At 36.1% G+C, this 18,232-nt stretch overlaps 1 protein-coding gene across 1 annotated transcript in view; it reads right to left on the reverse strand.

Moving 5' to 3' along the window:
• The window catches only part of DOCK3 (dedicator of cytokinesis 3), a 294,107-nt gene that overhangs the window by 71,899 nt on the left and 203,976 nt on the right, over positions 1 to 18,232 (reverse strand). Inside the window, 11 exon segments of the mRNA XM_042447484.1 lie at positions 1,290 to 1,385; positions 1,512 to 1,538; positions 3,587 to 3,672; positions 4,597 to 4,745; positions 7,115 to 7,173; positions 7,424 to 7,524; positions 8,290 to 8,365; positions 12,592 to 12,686; positions 13,358 to 13,456; positions 14,378 to 14,524; positions 16,352 to 16,479. Coding sequence (XP_042303418.1) covers positions 1,290 to 1,385; positions 1,512 to 1,538; positions 3,587 to 3,672; positions 4,597 to 4,745; positions 7,115 to 7,173; positions 7,424 to 7,524; positions 8,290 to 8,365; positions 12,592 to 12,686; positions 13,358 to 13,456; positions 14,378 to 14,524; positions 16,352 to 16,479 — 1,063 coding nt within the window.

Below are 18,232 nucleotides of genomic sequence, written 5' to 3' on the forward strand. Positions count from 1 at the left end.
CCAGAGCTGTAGTCCAATGCTCAAGCCGTTATACCATGTTGGCTCCTGAAACTGTTAACTGTCTTCAAGTTGAACTCACTGTGACCCTATGAATGAGACATCTCCAACATCCCCTGTCTTCTACTGCTCTGCACAGTTTCTGCAGGTTCATGCTCATGACCACCTGATTGATTCTACCCATCTGGTGTGCTGTCTTGCTCATTCTATTACCTTTCCTAGCATTATTTTATTTTCTAATGAGTCATGCCTTCTCATGATGTGGCCAATTTAACATGACAGCCTCAATTTCATCATCTTGGCTTCCAGGGAGAGTTCAGGCTTGACCTATTCAAGGACCCATTGGTTTGTCTTTTTGTCTGTCCAAGATATCCTCAGCACTCTTTTCTAGCATCACATCTCAAATGAGTTGATTTTCTTCTTACCTGCTTTTTTCACTGTCCAGCTCTCACATCAATACATGGTGATGGGGAATACAATGTCTTGGATGATTCTAACATTAGCATCCAGTTGCATATCTTTACACTTTAGGAACTTACCTAGTTCTTTCATAGCTGCCTCCTTCCCATTCCTAGTCTTCTCCTGATTTCTTGACTGCAGTCTTCATTCTGATCAATGTTTAATCCAAGGTGTTGGAAATATTTAACCATTTTGATTTTCTTGTTATCTATGTTGAATTTATGTAAATCCTCTATGTTAATTATTCTTGTTTTCTTTATGCTCAGCAGTAAGCGTGCATTTGCACTTTCTTTTTTAACTTTCCTTAGTAATTGTTCCAAGTCCATGACATTTTCTGTTAGTAGTATGGTGTTGTCTGCATAGCTTAGATTGTTGATGTTCCTTCCTCTTATCTTCACACCACCCTTTTCTGAGTCTAAACCAAATCCTACCTAAATTATATTGCTGAGACGAAGAAAGTTTGGGGTAATCTGGAATGTGTGTTCTTTTGTGGAAGAGCTGAGATCTCTATTCAGGTCTGGGATTTAAAATATATTTCTGGTCCCAGATTTCTTTGATTCTTGGTATATATCTTTTGCATCAGACTCCATTTGGTGGATTTTAAGTGATAATAACAAGAAACTAAAGTAAATCCTGTAAGCCTACAATCTGCCCAACACTGATGAAAGATGCTCAATACACAAATATGTTTGTTGGCTGACATAGAAATCACAAATAAAGTATCAGTTTTAAAAATAAAGAGACAAACTTTGCATAGGCCTTCTGGAATTACAAGCTATCTTGTCATTAGTAATGTCACGGCTGCTATAAATCACAGAACAAATTCATGTTACCTGTAATCAAGGAGGCGCTCCATCAGACGTGTAACTGATGTAACAAAAGAAACACCAGTCTCCCGCCAAGTCTCTTGCTCAATCTTTTCCAGGAGGCTGTGTGAAATTAAATAGTGTATAAAACTTCTTTTAAAATATTGAAATGGCTCAACAGCCCTTGATAACAATTGTACTGTAACACCTAACACATTTCCAGATAAAGTTTAAATTTTATCTTCTTACCTGGGGTAAGGCCCAAATAGTTGGGTTCTGATCCATGTTGCATGAAGCAAAGACAATGAGATTACTGGACTAAGATAATACATTAAAAAGTATATACTTTCTTTTCTTGACATGCAATCTCTCAAAGAACCATTCAATTCAAAGTTGTTCACAGGAATGTAGCAACATAGTTAGTTATGTGTTTAATTTTTTCCCCACAGAACTGTAGACATATATCATCATTTTTTCTTTTTCATGTTACAATGACATGCAAGATTCATTGTTGCCTTTCTTTATTCTTGTTTTTAATAATTAACAAAATAGAAAAAGACAACAACCCACATTAGTATCTATTGTATGTGAAGATAGCTTCAATAAAGAAATTAATTTAAACAATTTAATTATTAAAAAAGATAACACAAGATACTGAATACTTGTAGCTTTTGTTACTTTCACAGTTGATTTGAGACTAATTTTTCAACTTTTAAAAATTATTTTGCTTCAGCCACCAAAATGCTATCAGTGTTACAATGCATTGTTTCACAATTGAATCCTGTGTTAAAATATTGTTTTTTAGATGAAGGGGAGGAACATGCCTGATCAGTGGGATTATTGTTACTCCTTATATAGTTGCTGAAGCCTGCATGATCTCACTTAGTTGTTTAGACACAATGAGTTGTAAAACTACATGAACATACTACTTCTTTCTGTATGGTTTTGAAGGTTCTGACAGACCAAGAAAATGTCTGAGAGCTGAAAGGGGATGGTAGATCTAAGTAACTGGCTGAAGAGTAGTATAGGCTGTATATTTTTATGGTGGTGTGTTCCTGACAACTCTTTATTATTTAGGCCCCTATGACTGAACAGGCAAGTGACAATGGCTGCTCCTATTCTGCTTCCTACCTAACAAGGCCTTGTCCTCTTTGTGTCTCCTAATTCTCACTTCTTTCAGGACTAGCCATTTGGCAATATAATGTGTAGAAGAGATTTTTATGGTCAACAGTTTCTTTGATATTATTTTGCCCTCAGGACTTTCCTCAAGTTTTCCTTCCTAATTGATTGTGAATGAAAGCAAATTGATATTTTAACTCGTCAGCATTTTAACCCATCTCTTACACCTCAACTGAGCATATTTAGAATTCACACTTCCTCATTAACAGATATCTCCAACCCAAACAACCAAGAGAGATTGTGATACTTAAGGGGGGGTGTCTTTCAGTTTGGGTGTATTACAGGAAAGTGTATTTGGCTCAATACTAACTTTCTATGTATCTATAAAGTATACAGCTTCATTTAAAATCTACTATACATAGTTAATGCACACCAAAGAACCACATTTTGATCTTTCATTTTGGAAAACAGGTTACAGATAGTCTTCTAAAATGGCAGAGTTTGTCCAAAGATACAAGATACATCTGGAAAATGATTTGGGACAAGGAAATTACAATCTAGGCTCCTTTTCAGGCTTTTCCTTTAAATACTTCCTTTAAATAAGTCTTTCTTGAGAAAATCTAAGGATAAAACCAATGAGACCAGAAAGCAATAGCCCAAAATGATGAATATTCATACAGAAAAGGAAGCCATTTAATATGCAGTTAACAAGTGAGAGAGATCCAAGAAACCTGTAAACAGGATTGAACAGTTTAGCAGTTTCATTTGAGTGCACTTAATGGCTTATAGCTTTAGTAGATATTGGCTACTGCCACACTACAGAAATAAAGAGGTTTTTAGCTGCCATGACTCAATGCTATGGAATTCTGGGATTTGTAGTTATGTGAAATATTTAGCTTTCTCTGTCAGAGTACTCTGGTGCCCTACCAAGTACAAATATAATAATTTCATAGCACTGAGTCATGGCATTTAAATTGGTATCAAACTGCTTTATTTCTGCAATGTGGCAGTAGTTAAAATCACATTGCTAACACTTCTTTTAAAACTGTGATATATCAAAATAGGCATGTTACTTGAAAAACAGACAGATAATATAATTTTCATATTGATGCTATTTCTGTTATTTCTCTTTCCTGCTTTGATCATCATGCCAGCACCTTTACATGCACTTGTAAATTGTTTACTATAGAAGTAATAAGACTTACAGCAGATTGAAAAGTTCACGATAATTTTCATCTCCTTTTCCTTCTGATACCAAGCTGTCCAGTTTATCAATCAATTCTGCTTCCACCTGGATCAGAATAAAATAATTTGTAAAACAGCAGCTACTTTTAAAAATTTAAACGTTAAGGAAGCTATAAACATTTTATATGGTTCCATTCTCATGCTCTGCAGGATGTGCCCTTTAATGGAAGGATGTGTGATTCCTACTCTCATGTATAGTTCACAAAGGAAGGTGAACCTAATATAAATTATGAGACAATAGCATTTCTGCTGGAAAAAAAGATGCCACCTTGGTCTCCATGGTATTGTCACATAACACAATATAAAATGCATATTTTTGAGTGAGCAAAGAAAAAAATGTCTTCTTTTGTTTTTGAAATCTTAATGCCTTCCGTGGTTAATGCCATGCCTGGCTTGATTGCTTGGTAAAACAAAGATAGACTACTTCATTATACTTCTTGGCCCAACTGTAGTTCTGACTAGTTAGTTACCCTGAACCAATGGGAACATGAGTAAGTCAACTCAAATTCCATTAATTTAAGGAGTCTATCTTAAGTTGAGAGAAAGAATTTGATTTAGACTCCTATCAGCAACAGTAGATAAATGTACTGTAAGTAATCCAACTTTTCCCTTTGTTTCATAGCTAGATATTTTGCTAAAACATTTCTAAGATACTTTTCTTTAACGTTTGCTGTGAAGAAGTACTGACAGAGTGGTTATTCTTTTACTCCCACACCAAATGTTGATGTACTTGCACAATTGAACTATGAAACAGACTAAGAATGACCATTAGGAACAACCTTTTGGGGATCACAAAATTGTAAAAGAGCATATTACAATCTACCATATATTAAGAATCCTTTATTAGTAGGTTGACTCATGCTTAACATTTAAAAGCTTATCTTTTGTTGATATTAAAATTTCCTCTCTGTATATCAGTAATGAAGGAAGAAAGAACTCGAGCAGTAGAAAAGTTAAAGATACTTTTTACCTGTTTGAAGTTGCCATTTTTTCTTTGCTCCCAATCCATCATATCATGGAAAATGGGAATCATTATGTTGCGGACCTCTGGCTGTGGAACTAGCGTGACACCCAGAAAGGGGCCAATCATCCCCGGAATAAAATGTATTTTGTGTTCACCTGAGTTACAGAAAAATATGTTTTTATTCATGCAATGCCTCCTGCATCCTTTCTTGCCCCTCTTTTGTAAGGACTACTAATACCAATTTAAAATACAGTCTTTCACATCTGCTGGCGTTAGGGGCACAGGACCCCCTTGAAACCACAAATAAAAAACACATTTTTTAAAAAACTGAGAGAACACCTCTTTAAGAATCTCTAGATCCTCCAGCACAACGTTATGGTCAATGTCCACCAGAAGTTAATAATAATAATATTAAATTGCCTGTACACTCCTTGTAACATACAGGTTGACTTTCCCTTAACCAGGATTCTGAAATCCAAAATATTCCAAAATCGAAAATTGTCCACCTGAGTGGCTGTGACTGTGACACCTTTGCTTTCTGATGGCTTAATATACAAAATTTGTTTCATGCAAAAAATTTTTAAACACATTGTGTATAAAATTACCTTAAGGCTATGCATCTAAGATGTATACAAAAAAGAAATGAATTTGCTGTTTAGACTAGGGTCCCATTTCTAAGATATCACATTATGTATATGCAAATATTCCAAAATTCAAAAAACCTCTCTGAAATCCAACAGGTTCACCTTTCAATTGTAGGGCATATTTTACCACTAGCTCATTAATCATTGTGTTCTGGGGGTTCAGTGTGTAAAAGTGCAAGTAGATAAATAGGTGCCACTTTGGTGTGAAGGTAACAGTGTTCTGTGCAGTCATGGTGGCCACATGATCACATGAGTAAGCTCTTTGGCTTAGTAACAGAGATGAGCACCCCCCCTACATTCAGACATGACTTGACAACTATGTCAAAGGAGAAACATTTACCATTATCTATAATCATACTTTAAGTCTCTGTTCTATGTGTCTTCTATTCCAAGTAATCTGTGGCAGGTAGTTTAATCCAAAATGCTCTCCCCTTTTAATTCTCTAATTCTCACTACCTGTAGAAAGGGTGTTTGAACAGTTTTTAAAGTTTCATGTTAGCTGCCTTGGGTACTATTTTTAGTAGAAAGGTAGGGGGAAAGTGGGAGAAAATGTAATATGTGTGTGTGTGTGTATTAACATCTAATAGCAATAAAATAATAAGACTAGTATCACCCAGCTTTCTCCCCGAAGCTCTTCCCTTTATAGTTCCAATTTATTTTCCACTGAACATTAGTTTAAACTTCCATTTCCCATGTCTGCTGTGGTTTCCATGCATGTCCCTACATTATTGGTCAGTTTCTGTTGTATGTATGGCTTCCTCTTCTGTAAAACTTAGGGGTTGAACAGATGGGCGAAAAATTCCAGGGACAGTTGTGCGATCGCAGCCACGATTTTCACACAATGTCGCAATTAGAGAGGACTTATCCCAGGAAGAACCAGGAATGCTCCAGCAACAAATCATTCACAGGGAAATCCCATGAATGATTTGTTCCTGGAGCATTCCTGGTTCTTTCTGGAACAAGTCCTCTCTAAGCACGATGTGTATGAAAATATTTGCCGCGATTGCACAACTGTCCCTGAAAAATGCCTGTTTAAACTCCTGATTTTCCCCTGTGTGATAAAGTGCATAACAAAGTTTGAGAAGAGGAGGAGGAGGAGGAGGAGGGATCAGAGCTTCCAAGTTTCACACCTCCCTTGAGCGACTCTTGCATCTGCCCTGGGGGTCTCAACCCATTGTTTGAGAACCACTGTCCTAACAGATTTATGTAAGGGAAATGCAACACTGAAGATAGAAAAAAATTCCTAGAGATGTTGCATTTTGCTAGAATTCTATGAGTCAGCACAAATCTCCAAGCCAGTCAGGACGTGAGAGCACTCCAGCCCCAGAAACACCATGAGCAGCTGTGAGGAAGCGGGGACCAGTGGTAGCGGCACCCCTCAAAGCTGGCTCACCGGTGAAGCCTCCAAGACAACACGAACTAATATTACAACAGCTGGAGGATATAGTAGTACAAGGTGATTGTTAAAATTTGATAGTATTGTCTGATAGTATTTAATAATATTGTCTTAATTGTTTCTATTTTATATTTTATTGTATTGTAATGAGTTTTTGCTGCTGTAATTGTATTTGTATATTTGATATTGGGTCTTAATAGACTTTAATGTTATTAATTTAATCGTATTTTGATTAATTGTATTTAGTTAAGGTAAGGGGATGAATTTTTAGTTGTATATTTGCTAATGTAATTGTTTATGTAATTGTTTATGCATTTTTGTAAACCGCTTTGATCAGTTGGAAAATATAAATAAAATTTATTATTATTGATGCTCTGTTTAACTATGAATAAAAGTTTGTGCATAATTAAACCTATACCATGCCTTGTTATCTTACTATCACATACAAATCATAACTGATGACAAGATTAAAAGATAACCTTACCTAGATTCTGCCACATGCTGAATAGTTCATATGCCATCATCACACGCATATCACCATATCTGGAACAGAGGTACAGACACAGACCTTAGGAGAATTAAAGGTAGTAAGCAAAACAGTATTTTAAATTTAATTATATATGAAATATGTGTTTTCTTTAAGACACTATTAATAATTATACTGCAGTTTATGGAATCTCAGATTTTGCTTGGTTAATATTATCATTCTTACATAATAAATAGTGGACAAAAAATAAGACAGATTCTTCACAGAACAATTAAACACCTAATGACAGAAGTTAGATAAGCTTACTTGTCCAGAATTTTTTTACGCTTGGCTGGAGTAACAGTTTCCAACTGAAGGCTGGGCTGGTTTATAAACAAAACTGACAAACTGAAATAGGAGTTCCAGACCTAGAAAGTAGAAAAATACTTAACTGCAAAAGGAAAATGATATGTATACTAGACAAAAACTTCACGAACATGCCACAAGGACATTTGGCATGTCCCAGATCATAATCCAGATCAATCAGTTATTCTAGAGGGGGTGGAGAAATTAAACACAAAAAGTAACACCATAGTAACAATTGTCCCAAGCTGGTTGCAGAGACAATAGGTTAACAGTTACAATAATTACCAGGTGTGATAGATGTGCACAGCAGATAAATAATCACATATACTGTCATATTATAAGATGGCATACTGCTTTATCAGACTAGGGGGCAAACAGGATTTAAACGAGAGTTAAACTAGAGAAAATCAGGAAATGCCTGATGTTTATCACATGACATTTCCTGGTTTTCTCTAGTTTAACTCTCATTTAAATCCTGATTGCCCCCTTGTGTAATAAAGCAGATAGTGTGCATTTACACATATAGATACAACATATGTCACATACTTCTAAGGAACCCATTATACCCATTTTTAGCATAACGGAAAAATCAATTAAATTCACTTGAAACATAAATAGTGCTTATAGACCTGGTTTTACCACTTTTTCTTAAATAAGTAATTTCTGTCTTTTGAATGTCAACACTAACATTTTATTAACTGTCTTTAATAATTTAAAATACATTAATACATTAACACATGCATTCATTCAGGTGAATTGTATTTTGAAAACTGATGCAATCAGAGGAGTTAAATAATTTAAAAGTAAATTGCTGTATAATATCGTACCTTAAAATCAAAGTCTGTTTCTGTAAAATTCTTATGCAGCGCAGGAGACAAATACTGAACTGTTGTAACTATTATACTGCAAAAACAAAAGATCACAACATTGTAGAAGCATACTATATGTGTCATGCTTCGTATAAATCTGAGCTTACATCTTAGAATATAATTCCTGCTCTCCCTTCACTGCATTTGTACTTGAGCTAGCTTTGGAAGTTGTTGTCTGTAATTTTTTAATTCATTTTATTGCTGTTTTTATGATGTTGTATATTATTGCATCTTGTAACCCGCCTTGATCTATGGAAAGGCGGGCTAGAAATAAAGATTTTATTTTATTTATTATTTATAGAAATAAAATTAAAAATGACTTTGAGATAATGGAAAACTGAAATTAAAATTCAACAAAGATAAATGGGAAGTTCTGTTTCTAGGCAACAGAAGCAGGAGCAGCGGCAACAGCAGCAAGCAGAATACCAGACATAGAATGATAGCTACCGAACACAGCAGTAGTGTATTTGAAATGGGTCTCGGTATTTTGCTAGATTAGTAGCTAAACAAATAGTATGATATGGCTAAAATCACACTAAAATCACACTATTTTAGTGTAATTTTCACCTACATTAACAGAACCGTAGTTAATTTAATTAATCTGCCCTAGAAAGGCCTTATCTGGAATAAATGACTTCTTGTTTGTTCCCAGAAGTCACAACTAGATGAGCAGGTTGCTTACATGTAACATTAATTCTTTAAGTGGGCATCTGTGCCCTCATATAAGTGAAAGTCTTGTGCTTGCACAGAGTCACTGAATGTCCCAGAGCTGACTACGTTTTGATGATAACCCTGCTTCCTTGGGTGTGCACTTGTACTCAGGGCTAAAGGCTGCTCCCTCTTCAGTTCTGTGCTCTGTAAAGAAACATGAACCTACAGATAGAGAGGGAAGGAGGGTGGGTTGTGTGATGGCACAGATGACCACTCAAAGAACCATGGTTACAGGTAAGCATCTGTTCTTCATGTTCTCTGTGCCTCACAAATGGATGACTGTGAAGCTTACCAAAGGATGGTGGGTCAGATCACTGGAGAATAGAAGAAAGCAGAACATGTCCAAACTGGGCAACTGCCCTAGCCCTGCAGTCTAGCCTGTAGTGTTACCTAAGACTAGCAAGGTTACCCTAGATGGTGGGACCAGGTCAATCAGGGATAGCTGAGATACTACCTATCTACTCCGTAATGAAGCCAAGGGTGCTGCAGTCCCCAAAGCTCTAGTCTCCTGTGGTCCCAGTATGGGTTCAGACTGGTGTTCCTTTCATTGTGTTTGCAGTTGAGATTGATCCAATCCTGCACTGGGTGAACAACACTGGTAAGAGCTTCCCAATGATGCATATAAGGCTCTGGAGATCAATATCTATAGTCTCTGCATCAATGGTAGCATCTAGAAGACAAGATTCGGGTTAGCTTTATCCAGGGGCGATTGTATTGGTACCATCCCAATGACACTGACTTTGGAAAGTCCACATGATACGACTCATGGGCATGATGAGAAAGAGTATATCTTAAGCTCATGACAGAAGAATAGCATGCTCGAGCTCGTTTATCACAATGGTAGGCATCTTCCATCTGTCGAGATGTAATCATTTTAAACACCTTTGCCTGATGAAGAAGCCAGTGGAGATTTGAAAGCTTGCAGTACAGATAATGTGCATTTTGGTTGTCCCAATAAAGCTATCACTGTTTTGTTGATTTTGGATGATACTGCACTTTCTTTCATGTTTCATTATTCTTTAATGACTCATCAAACCCTGTTCTCTCTTCTGCTGGTCTGCCACTTTGTTGCCACTCATCCTGGACCTTAATCCATCATGCATTTCTTTACTGCACTTCCTCAATTTTCGTTCTCTGTCTCTCAGGCAGATTCAAAATCTTTGTTCCCTTACAGTAACAATAGCCTCACAGTATCTCCCTTTCTTACATGTTGAAGCTTGATTTTTCTGCTTTAACCTATCCACATCCACACACACGCACACACCCTTTTACCAGCATGACCTTACAAGCACACATTTGGTGGAAGACTGATGAAATGATACACAACTATGTAGATTTCAATCAAGACGTAAGGAGACTGTGTTCTGACTGCATATTAATTTAATGTAAGTACACTGATATATTTCATTGGTGCAATAAATATAAATGTTTTAAATAAAACGTGGCTATTTTAGTTCAGACTGATCAGAGTTTCAGGGCGTCTTTGGATTACTCTATTGTTCTGGTAAACGTTGGGTTTTTCAGCTTCAGGATTTCACATCTTGTAATGGATGTTTCCATTTCTACATTCAGTCATGCCCTAAAGATACTCATTTTGGGCCCTGGTTTGTTGCAGACTGTAGTGGAGTTTACTGCTCCTCCCAGTCAGCATATTTCTTTTTAATGATTTTCTTCTACTACTCGAGGTGTGGTTAAAGCTGGGGTGTGGATATGATTTCTCCCCGCTCCTCTGCCATCCCCATAAAGAACACTTCCCCCCATGCTTCTCCCCCAGTATCAACATTCCCTGTCTTGCACATTTATTTTTTAATTTCTTTGCTATAGTCATAGTACTAAAGTGCTATATTACTTTAATACTATAAGTGTAAAAGAAATTTTAAAAATCTTATAAAAAGTGCTACACACTAAAACTGCAAAAGAAAGAAATGTTCAGTCAGAAATGTAATGAGGGAAGAAAGGTCTGTAGAAAGCTTCTGGGGCACCTGAGGTGGCTTCTTTCTATCTATGCCATCCTCTCCATGAACTTCTTCAGTTCCAGTTTTGAAAAAAAGGCAGGCTATAAACAAAGCGATTGATTGACGTTGAACTCAGCACCTCCACCCATGCTTCTCCCCCTGTATCTATTACCTTTCTTGTATATTTTAAAAGAGTTGATGACATAAAATACTCTATTGCTCTAGCACTGTAAATTTAAAAGAAAGTGAGGGAAGGGAGAAATGCTCAGTTTGATAACCAGAAATGTAATGACTAAATGAAAGTCAGCAGAAAACCTCCATGAAAAAGGACCACCATTCAAACATCATTAGTGGGAATGGCCAAAGGTTCAGGAGGAAGAGGAAGTCAAAGTGCCATAGAGGTTTGAGTACTGGACTACAACTCTGGATACCAGATTCAAATCCCCACTTGACCATGGAAACTCAGTAAGTGACCTTCAGCAAGTTACACTCAGCCTCAGAGGAAGGCAATGGAAAACCTCCTCTGAACAAATCTAGCTAAGAAAACACTGTGAGAGTTTGCCTTAGGGTCACCATAAGCTGGAAAGCACATAACAACAGCAACAGCAGCAACAACAAGCAACATAGAAGCTCTTCCTTTTAAGCAGTGGTTGAATTAGAAACTTGTTGGGAATACTCATTTCTGCATATTCTGCATGGCACAGAGAATTAGTTACATTAGGTGGCCAAAAAATTCCCTCCAAATCTACAATTATGACATTATATAATCCCATCATATGATATTTGTCATGCATATGAATGACTGTCCTTCAAATCACACTCACACACATGCATACATCAATGTTAATATTAGGCCTATTCTTAGAATTTCTCACATGTTCCATAATGCCTCTCTATTAATACGTATTTTAAATATATATCTCACTCTTTAGCCTTCTAAGGATAATCAAAGTTGAGTCCATAATAAAACACAATAGCAATTTTAGAAATTTTAAAAATTATATGTGGAAACCATAAAAAATAAAGTGCCAGGGAAACTCTTTAAAAAGGGTCCAAGTTAAGAGTTAAAAGGAATAAATAGGTTCTCAACCATTATGAACGTAGAAGATTTTTTCTCACAAACATAACTAATTACTAGAAATGACTACTATGTAAATAATACCATTAGCTATGTTTTATTTGTGTGTTATAAATGTTATAAATAAAATATTAAATAAATAAATAAATAAAATGGGTCTGAATTTTAAAAAAAGCAAACCAAACCACAACACCATTGCCCTAATACATCTCTTTCATTGTCTATATACTCCATGCTTCTTTGGAAAGGAGTCCTACAGAAGAGGTGAGATCAGTGAAAAAGATCACTCTTACTTCAGACTGTGGAAACACCCAAAGCCTGACCCCATTTATAAAGCTCAACAGTGGGCAGGGAGGGGTAGGCTCTCCATAAAAAATCCCAATCTTAAAAGATTTTAGGGCTTTGAAGATAAGTAGACTGAACTCTGGATTTAAAGATGAGGCTGGAGCAAATGTACATCATCCTAAAAACAACAACCAACAACCTCTGAATGTTCTAAAATACGACTCCACTCACTTGCTGGTGAGCAATCTCATCACCATCCAGTCTCGAGGAAAGACAGTCATCTTCATCAGATTCCGAAACACACAGAAAATCTTTAGCAGAAATTCCTAGTGAAAAGGAGAGGGAGGGGAAGGGGAGGAAAGAACTGCAGTAATAACAGCAATAATATAAATCAGTGTGGACACAACTGTAGGGAAACAAATCTTGTTTGCTGAAAGCAAGGAAAAATTAATTTATGGAAACTTTAGTGCATGGCACTTCTGTGATTTATAGTGCAATCCTAGACATGTCTACTCAGAAGTAAGACCTCTGTATTCTGGTATTAGGATGTCTTTTTCAGTAGTCTTAGGGCAGGAAGATGTACGTGATACAAAGGCATAAGATATAATTTTGAATAGCTATTCTGAATCTTAGTTTTTAACTATGTTGGACTCCCACTATCCCCAGGTATTATGGGCTTTGTAGTCCATCTGAGGAACAGAATTCCAGGTTGGGAGATGGCAACATTAAAATTACAAAAAATACTTTTGCAGGAACAAATAACTAAGTGTCCTCCTAAGGTCAACAATAATAACCTCTGTACCATTTTCTGTTAATTCCCACGGACTATTCTGGAAACAAATATCTCAATAAATTAATTAAACATAATTCAACTAATCAAACTATTTTCAGTTATTAGTGGTAGTGGTGTTGAATAATTTTCCAGTTTTCTAAAGCTTAATATTATTGAATTAATTTTCAAATTTAACAGCTCAAGCTCTGTTTTTTACTATCTTACCTTTAGCTCATCCTTGCTCTGGAAATTGTCTAGTAAATGTAGGAAATGAGTGTCTGACATCTGACGAAGTAGAGACAAAAGACAGGACACATATTCTCCCTGCCAATCCCAATGAAGAATTATTTCAGAAAAATGCTTGCAGCCACAATTAAAAAACAACAACAACAACAACAAAGGGTAGAGGAAAAAGGAGTGAAGTTTGAGTCCCAATGCTTTATGAAAGGAAAAAAGAATACATGCAAGGATTTTTAATCAAATGTTTACCATGCTCGTATAGGACACATATTTTGTAAATTGATACTGATTGTACAGAATTTTTTCTAGCAAACAATCTTAGAATGTGAATGAAATTAAAAACAGTAACAGCACACAACAGAGACTATTTAGCCACATCAATTCAAGAAGGAAAAATTATGGTGAGCATTTGTTTTGTTTCACTTAAGAGTATAAACAATGTTGTTTTCTTTCTTTCTTTGTCTCATCAGGGAGAACTAAAATGACTCAGCCTAAAATATTTTGGCATTCCTCTTAAACATAAACTATTTCTTTCAATACTCTCTATATAGTTATCAGCATTTGATACAGCATCATTTTCCTCTCTGTAAAGGAACCTTTACTACTGCTGAGTATAGTGAGAAACCATGACAGAGAAAAAAAGAGAGGACAAACTAATAGGAATATATATTTGAATGGGATAATTCTGTGGGTCATTACTGAATATTTGACTAAGGTAACCATTAATAATTTTCACTGATAATTTTCAATTATGACAGCAAATGCCCTCAAAATGATGAACTACATCAGTTACAAAAGCTAGGCTATGAGTAGCTAGGTAAATGAGCAGCAATCTGGCTGCTGATATTCACTTTATCCCAGGAATACAAACAGTGATATGTAGTTTTGAAGGAGATAAAACTTAATGCAGGAAAGATGCTAATAAGGTGAACCTGGTGATGAAGGATGGAGGAAAGGGAGAAGGTTAGATAAGCAGGAAATAGAACCTGATTGTTAGTTACTAACAGTGATTTCAGCTGTGCACTGTGGACAACGCTGCCCTCTTACCGCCTCCTGAGATTGCGATTTACTCATGATAGTAAGTAGAGTCTGTAAAAGTACATCCAGGAGGCTCTCCACCATCATCTCTACCTCCTCAATTACATCAGTCTCCTATAGTAAGCAGTTAAAACAGAGAGTTATCATTCTGTAAAATGGAAATAGGAAACCTATCATATTCATTTGCTCTAAAATGCAGCTGTCAGACTATTATTTGAGACACGCTGGTTGAAGCACATAACTTCAGTCCTGTCTAATTTTCATGGTTACATTTTTCATTCTGTTCAACATGCTTTTTCTTACTTTTAAAGATCTTAAATAGCTCAAAGTCTGCCCTGTACTTTGCCTTATACTCTGATCAATATTTGAGCTTCTGCTGCAGGTCTCTCTGCTAAGGTTCAGCAAGTGGCCTCTGTAGTACAGCCTTTTCAGCAATGGTCCAGGTTTGACCATATTACACCTGTTCTAAAATCTCTTCACTGGCTGCCGATTAGCTTCCTGGCACAATACAAAGTGTTGATTATTACCTTTAAAGCCCTACATGGCTTGGGCCCGAGTTACTTGCAGGAACGCCTCTCCCTATATAATCCATCCCAGAATAACTGGGAAGAATGTAATAGAACATCAATCAACTAGGCTTTACACCTGATGATTGTTAACTGTTAATTGCTAATATTATGTTATTCTATCAATGTGTTTTTATGTGTATTTTAATGAGCTGTAATCCTGCCTCGATCCATTGGGAGAGGTGGGAAAATATAAATAAACTATATTATTATTAATATTTTGCTGTGAAATGTTCTCCAAGGAAGATACATAGTCCCATCTGTATATGACATATACTTTTCAACACCACGTATAGATTTGGGACTTTAAAGAAGCCTTTGGGGACTGAAATGATGGAGACTCTTTGATGGCTTTTCCTTACCTGTTGTTTGCTCTGACTGTTGATTTTATTACAGTATTTTATCATTGTTTGATATTGTTTATTTATTTCTGTTTGTTAGTTTTGAATACCTTGAGGTAGCTAGTGAAAGAAAGGCATAATAGAAATTTTAAAACTACATGTTTCATCTGTCTCAGAAACAGATTTTTAAAGAAGTTGTGATGTTAGGTGTTGAAGAGGCAAGTTTGGGGACAGAGACAAAAAAGGTCCCAACATTATTGTAGTCTTACTTTGCAAAAATATATATTCTAATCAAAAGGTTTTAATCTATAATCCTGAATCCTAAATATTATTCCATCAACCTAGCAGGGGCCCATGGTCCAACCACGAAGTAGTTGTATCATCATGAGACCTATCCCCATCTTGTATTATAGGATACCACCAGTGAATCTAACATGACAAGTACATACTGTCACGATGATCTGTTTGGCAATAGTTAATTCATTAACAACTGAATAAACTCAATTCACTTTCACTTGCACTAGCATACAAAAGTCCATGATTGGAAATGTGCAACTCTGTGTTCTAAATTAAGGCATGATTGATTGACTATTACTAAAGCAAATAAACATTTGGAATGTGCTTAGAATGACTTGGGAATCTAATGAAGTTTTTAAAAGAATAGAATACAGACATACCGAGCTAATTTTCAAAATGTATAACATAGAGATTTTTTTAAAACCATGGGCTATTTTTTGAAAATAGCTGGAATTATATTATCATTACATTAAACAATTACTTTCTGAATGTTAAAATGCAGGAAAGAATGCACAGGTCTATTCCTCTAAAATATATACTTATAAAGTTATAATACACACATATTTCTTGTTTCTTGTTACTACTGGGCAAGGCTCTCACATATAATAATTACATGGCAAGTTCTAACTCAAAAATTCACCTATGGTCACAAACAACTGTACTATCTCACAATAAATATATAATTCATACTTTGGTTAAGTTCTTAGGCATGGGATAGATAAATAGACACAGATTACCACAGAGCTAGTTTTGATGATGGAGAAGATACTGCTGAGAATTCCAGAGCAGATAAGCAATTCCTTTTGCTGTCTCAGGTGAAGATGAATATGATGAAGAACCACAGGTAACAAAATGCGTCGGGATTCTAGGAATGGGAATCCAGAAATTCAATATTATTGTTCAAGAAATCTTAAACTGCTGATATCATAAGTGTTACTGTTACACAAAAACATACCTTTAGCAATGGATGTAACAGGTAGAGACTGAATAACATTTATTTAACTGGCCCTTTAATAACCAGTCTATCAATTTAATTGGGAGCTGACAAGAAAAAAATAAGAATAGCATTCATTTGCACTCATTCACATATCAATTCCAAACAAAGGATTCCTTTAACCAGTGTTTAATTATAGTGAATGAAATTGCATGAACTGTCAATTATTAACAGCAATTTCTAGTTTATCTGTTTGTTTTACTTAATTAACATTTATTATTATAGCAGCTGAATTAGCCAAAGGCCATATGCATTCATCCCAGTTTAATAATCCTTATATGTGGTAGAGTCACACAATAAGTGGGCACTGAAAACACTCTACTGCACCACAAATATAAATGGCAATTAAGATAGAAAATCAAGCACAGTAGCTGAAGAAATCCTGCCCAATAATGCTGACACAAATATTAATGACCCAGTGTACTTCAGGCTAAATGCCACAACTAATTCTATCTAGAGGAGAGCCACTGAATCAATGGGAATTTGGTAAATCGACACTTATGTAAACTTTATTGATCCAGTGGATCTACTCTAGTTAGGACTAACTTGAAATTTAAGCCTCAATGTTATGATTTCACTTTCACATGTCCTAATTTTTTCCCCAGATTTTTCTCCTGCTGATAGGAAAAGTGAAAGGGGACATTACATGTCAAGCCTCCCTCATACTTATCTCTTGAATAGTGTGGGTCCTCCAATACTGAATGCTAGAATCCTGAATTAATCAGCTAGATAAGGGCCAATAAAACTGAACTTGAGCTCCAATAAAATGGAGGGTGCTTGCAGTGATAGTTCTTGGGTCTAGTAAATGAGCAAATCACCTGCCTTGGATGGGGCTGCACTTCCCCTTAGGGAACAGATGTAGGTTGGGACTACTTTTAGATCTACTTCTTTCATGGGAAGCCCAAATGCTATCCTAATTACATATTCTGTGAAAAGAAGCAGAAATAGGATCTTCTGGACACAGCAGTTCTTCCTATTCTTGCTCTGAATAATTTGTTTTAGGATAGCTTGTCTTCAGATATTCTTCTCTAGCTCATTTCTAATGCCAATATTTGGTGCTCGATAGACGGGCCCTATGGGGCGCCATTGTCACGTGCGAGGGGTGGCGCTTTCAGTGGGGCTGGGGGTCATTTTTCCTCTTTCCCAAGAAATAAAACCACAACAGATACTGCTTCTAAGCTGGTGCAAAGAAAGCTCTCGCACACGTAATACAGTCAGCCCTTCTTAAACATGTATTTTTTATACATGGATTCAAGCATTTATGGTTTGAAAATGTTAAAAAAAGTATAAATTTCAAATATCAAGCCTTGATTTTCCATTTTTTATAAGGGACACCATTTTGCTATGTCATTATATTTAATGGGACTTGAGCATTCACAGATCTTGTTATCCACAGGGGAAGTTGGAACCAAACCCCAGCATATAACAAGGGTCTATATTGCATTTATACCCCACATTTAAACCCGTGGGAGTTTACTGGCTGAGACAGTGTGATTCCCTCCAAGACTAACCTATCCCAGGATTTCTTGCTAAGGATTGTTCAGAGGGGCTTGCCATTGCCATTCCCTGAGGCTGATGGGGGGGGGGGAGGAAATTCGCCCATATAGTATGATATAGATGCACA

This window comes from Sceloporus undulatus, chromosome 2, assembly GCF_019175285.1.
Source record: "Sceloporus undulatus isolate JIND9_A2432 ecotype Alabama chromosome 2, SceUnd_v1.1, whole genome shotgun sequence".
NCBI classification, from domain to species: domain Eukaryota; kingdom Metazoa; phylum Chordata; class Lepidosauria; order Squamata; family Phrynosomatidae; genus Sceloporus; species Sceloporus undulatus.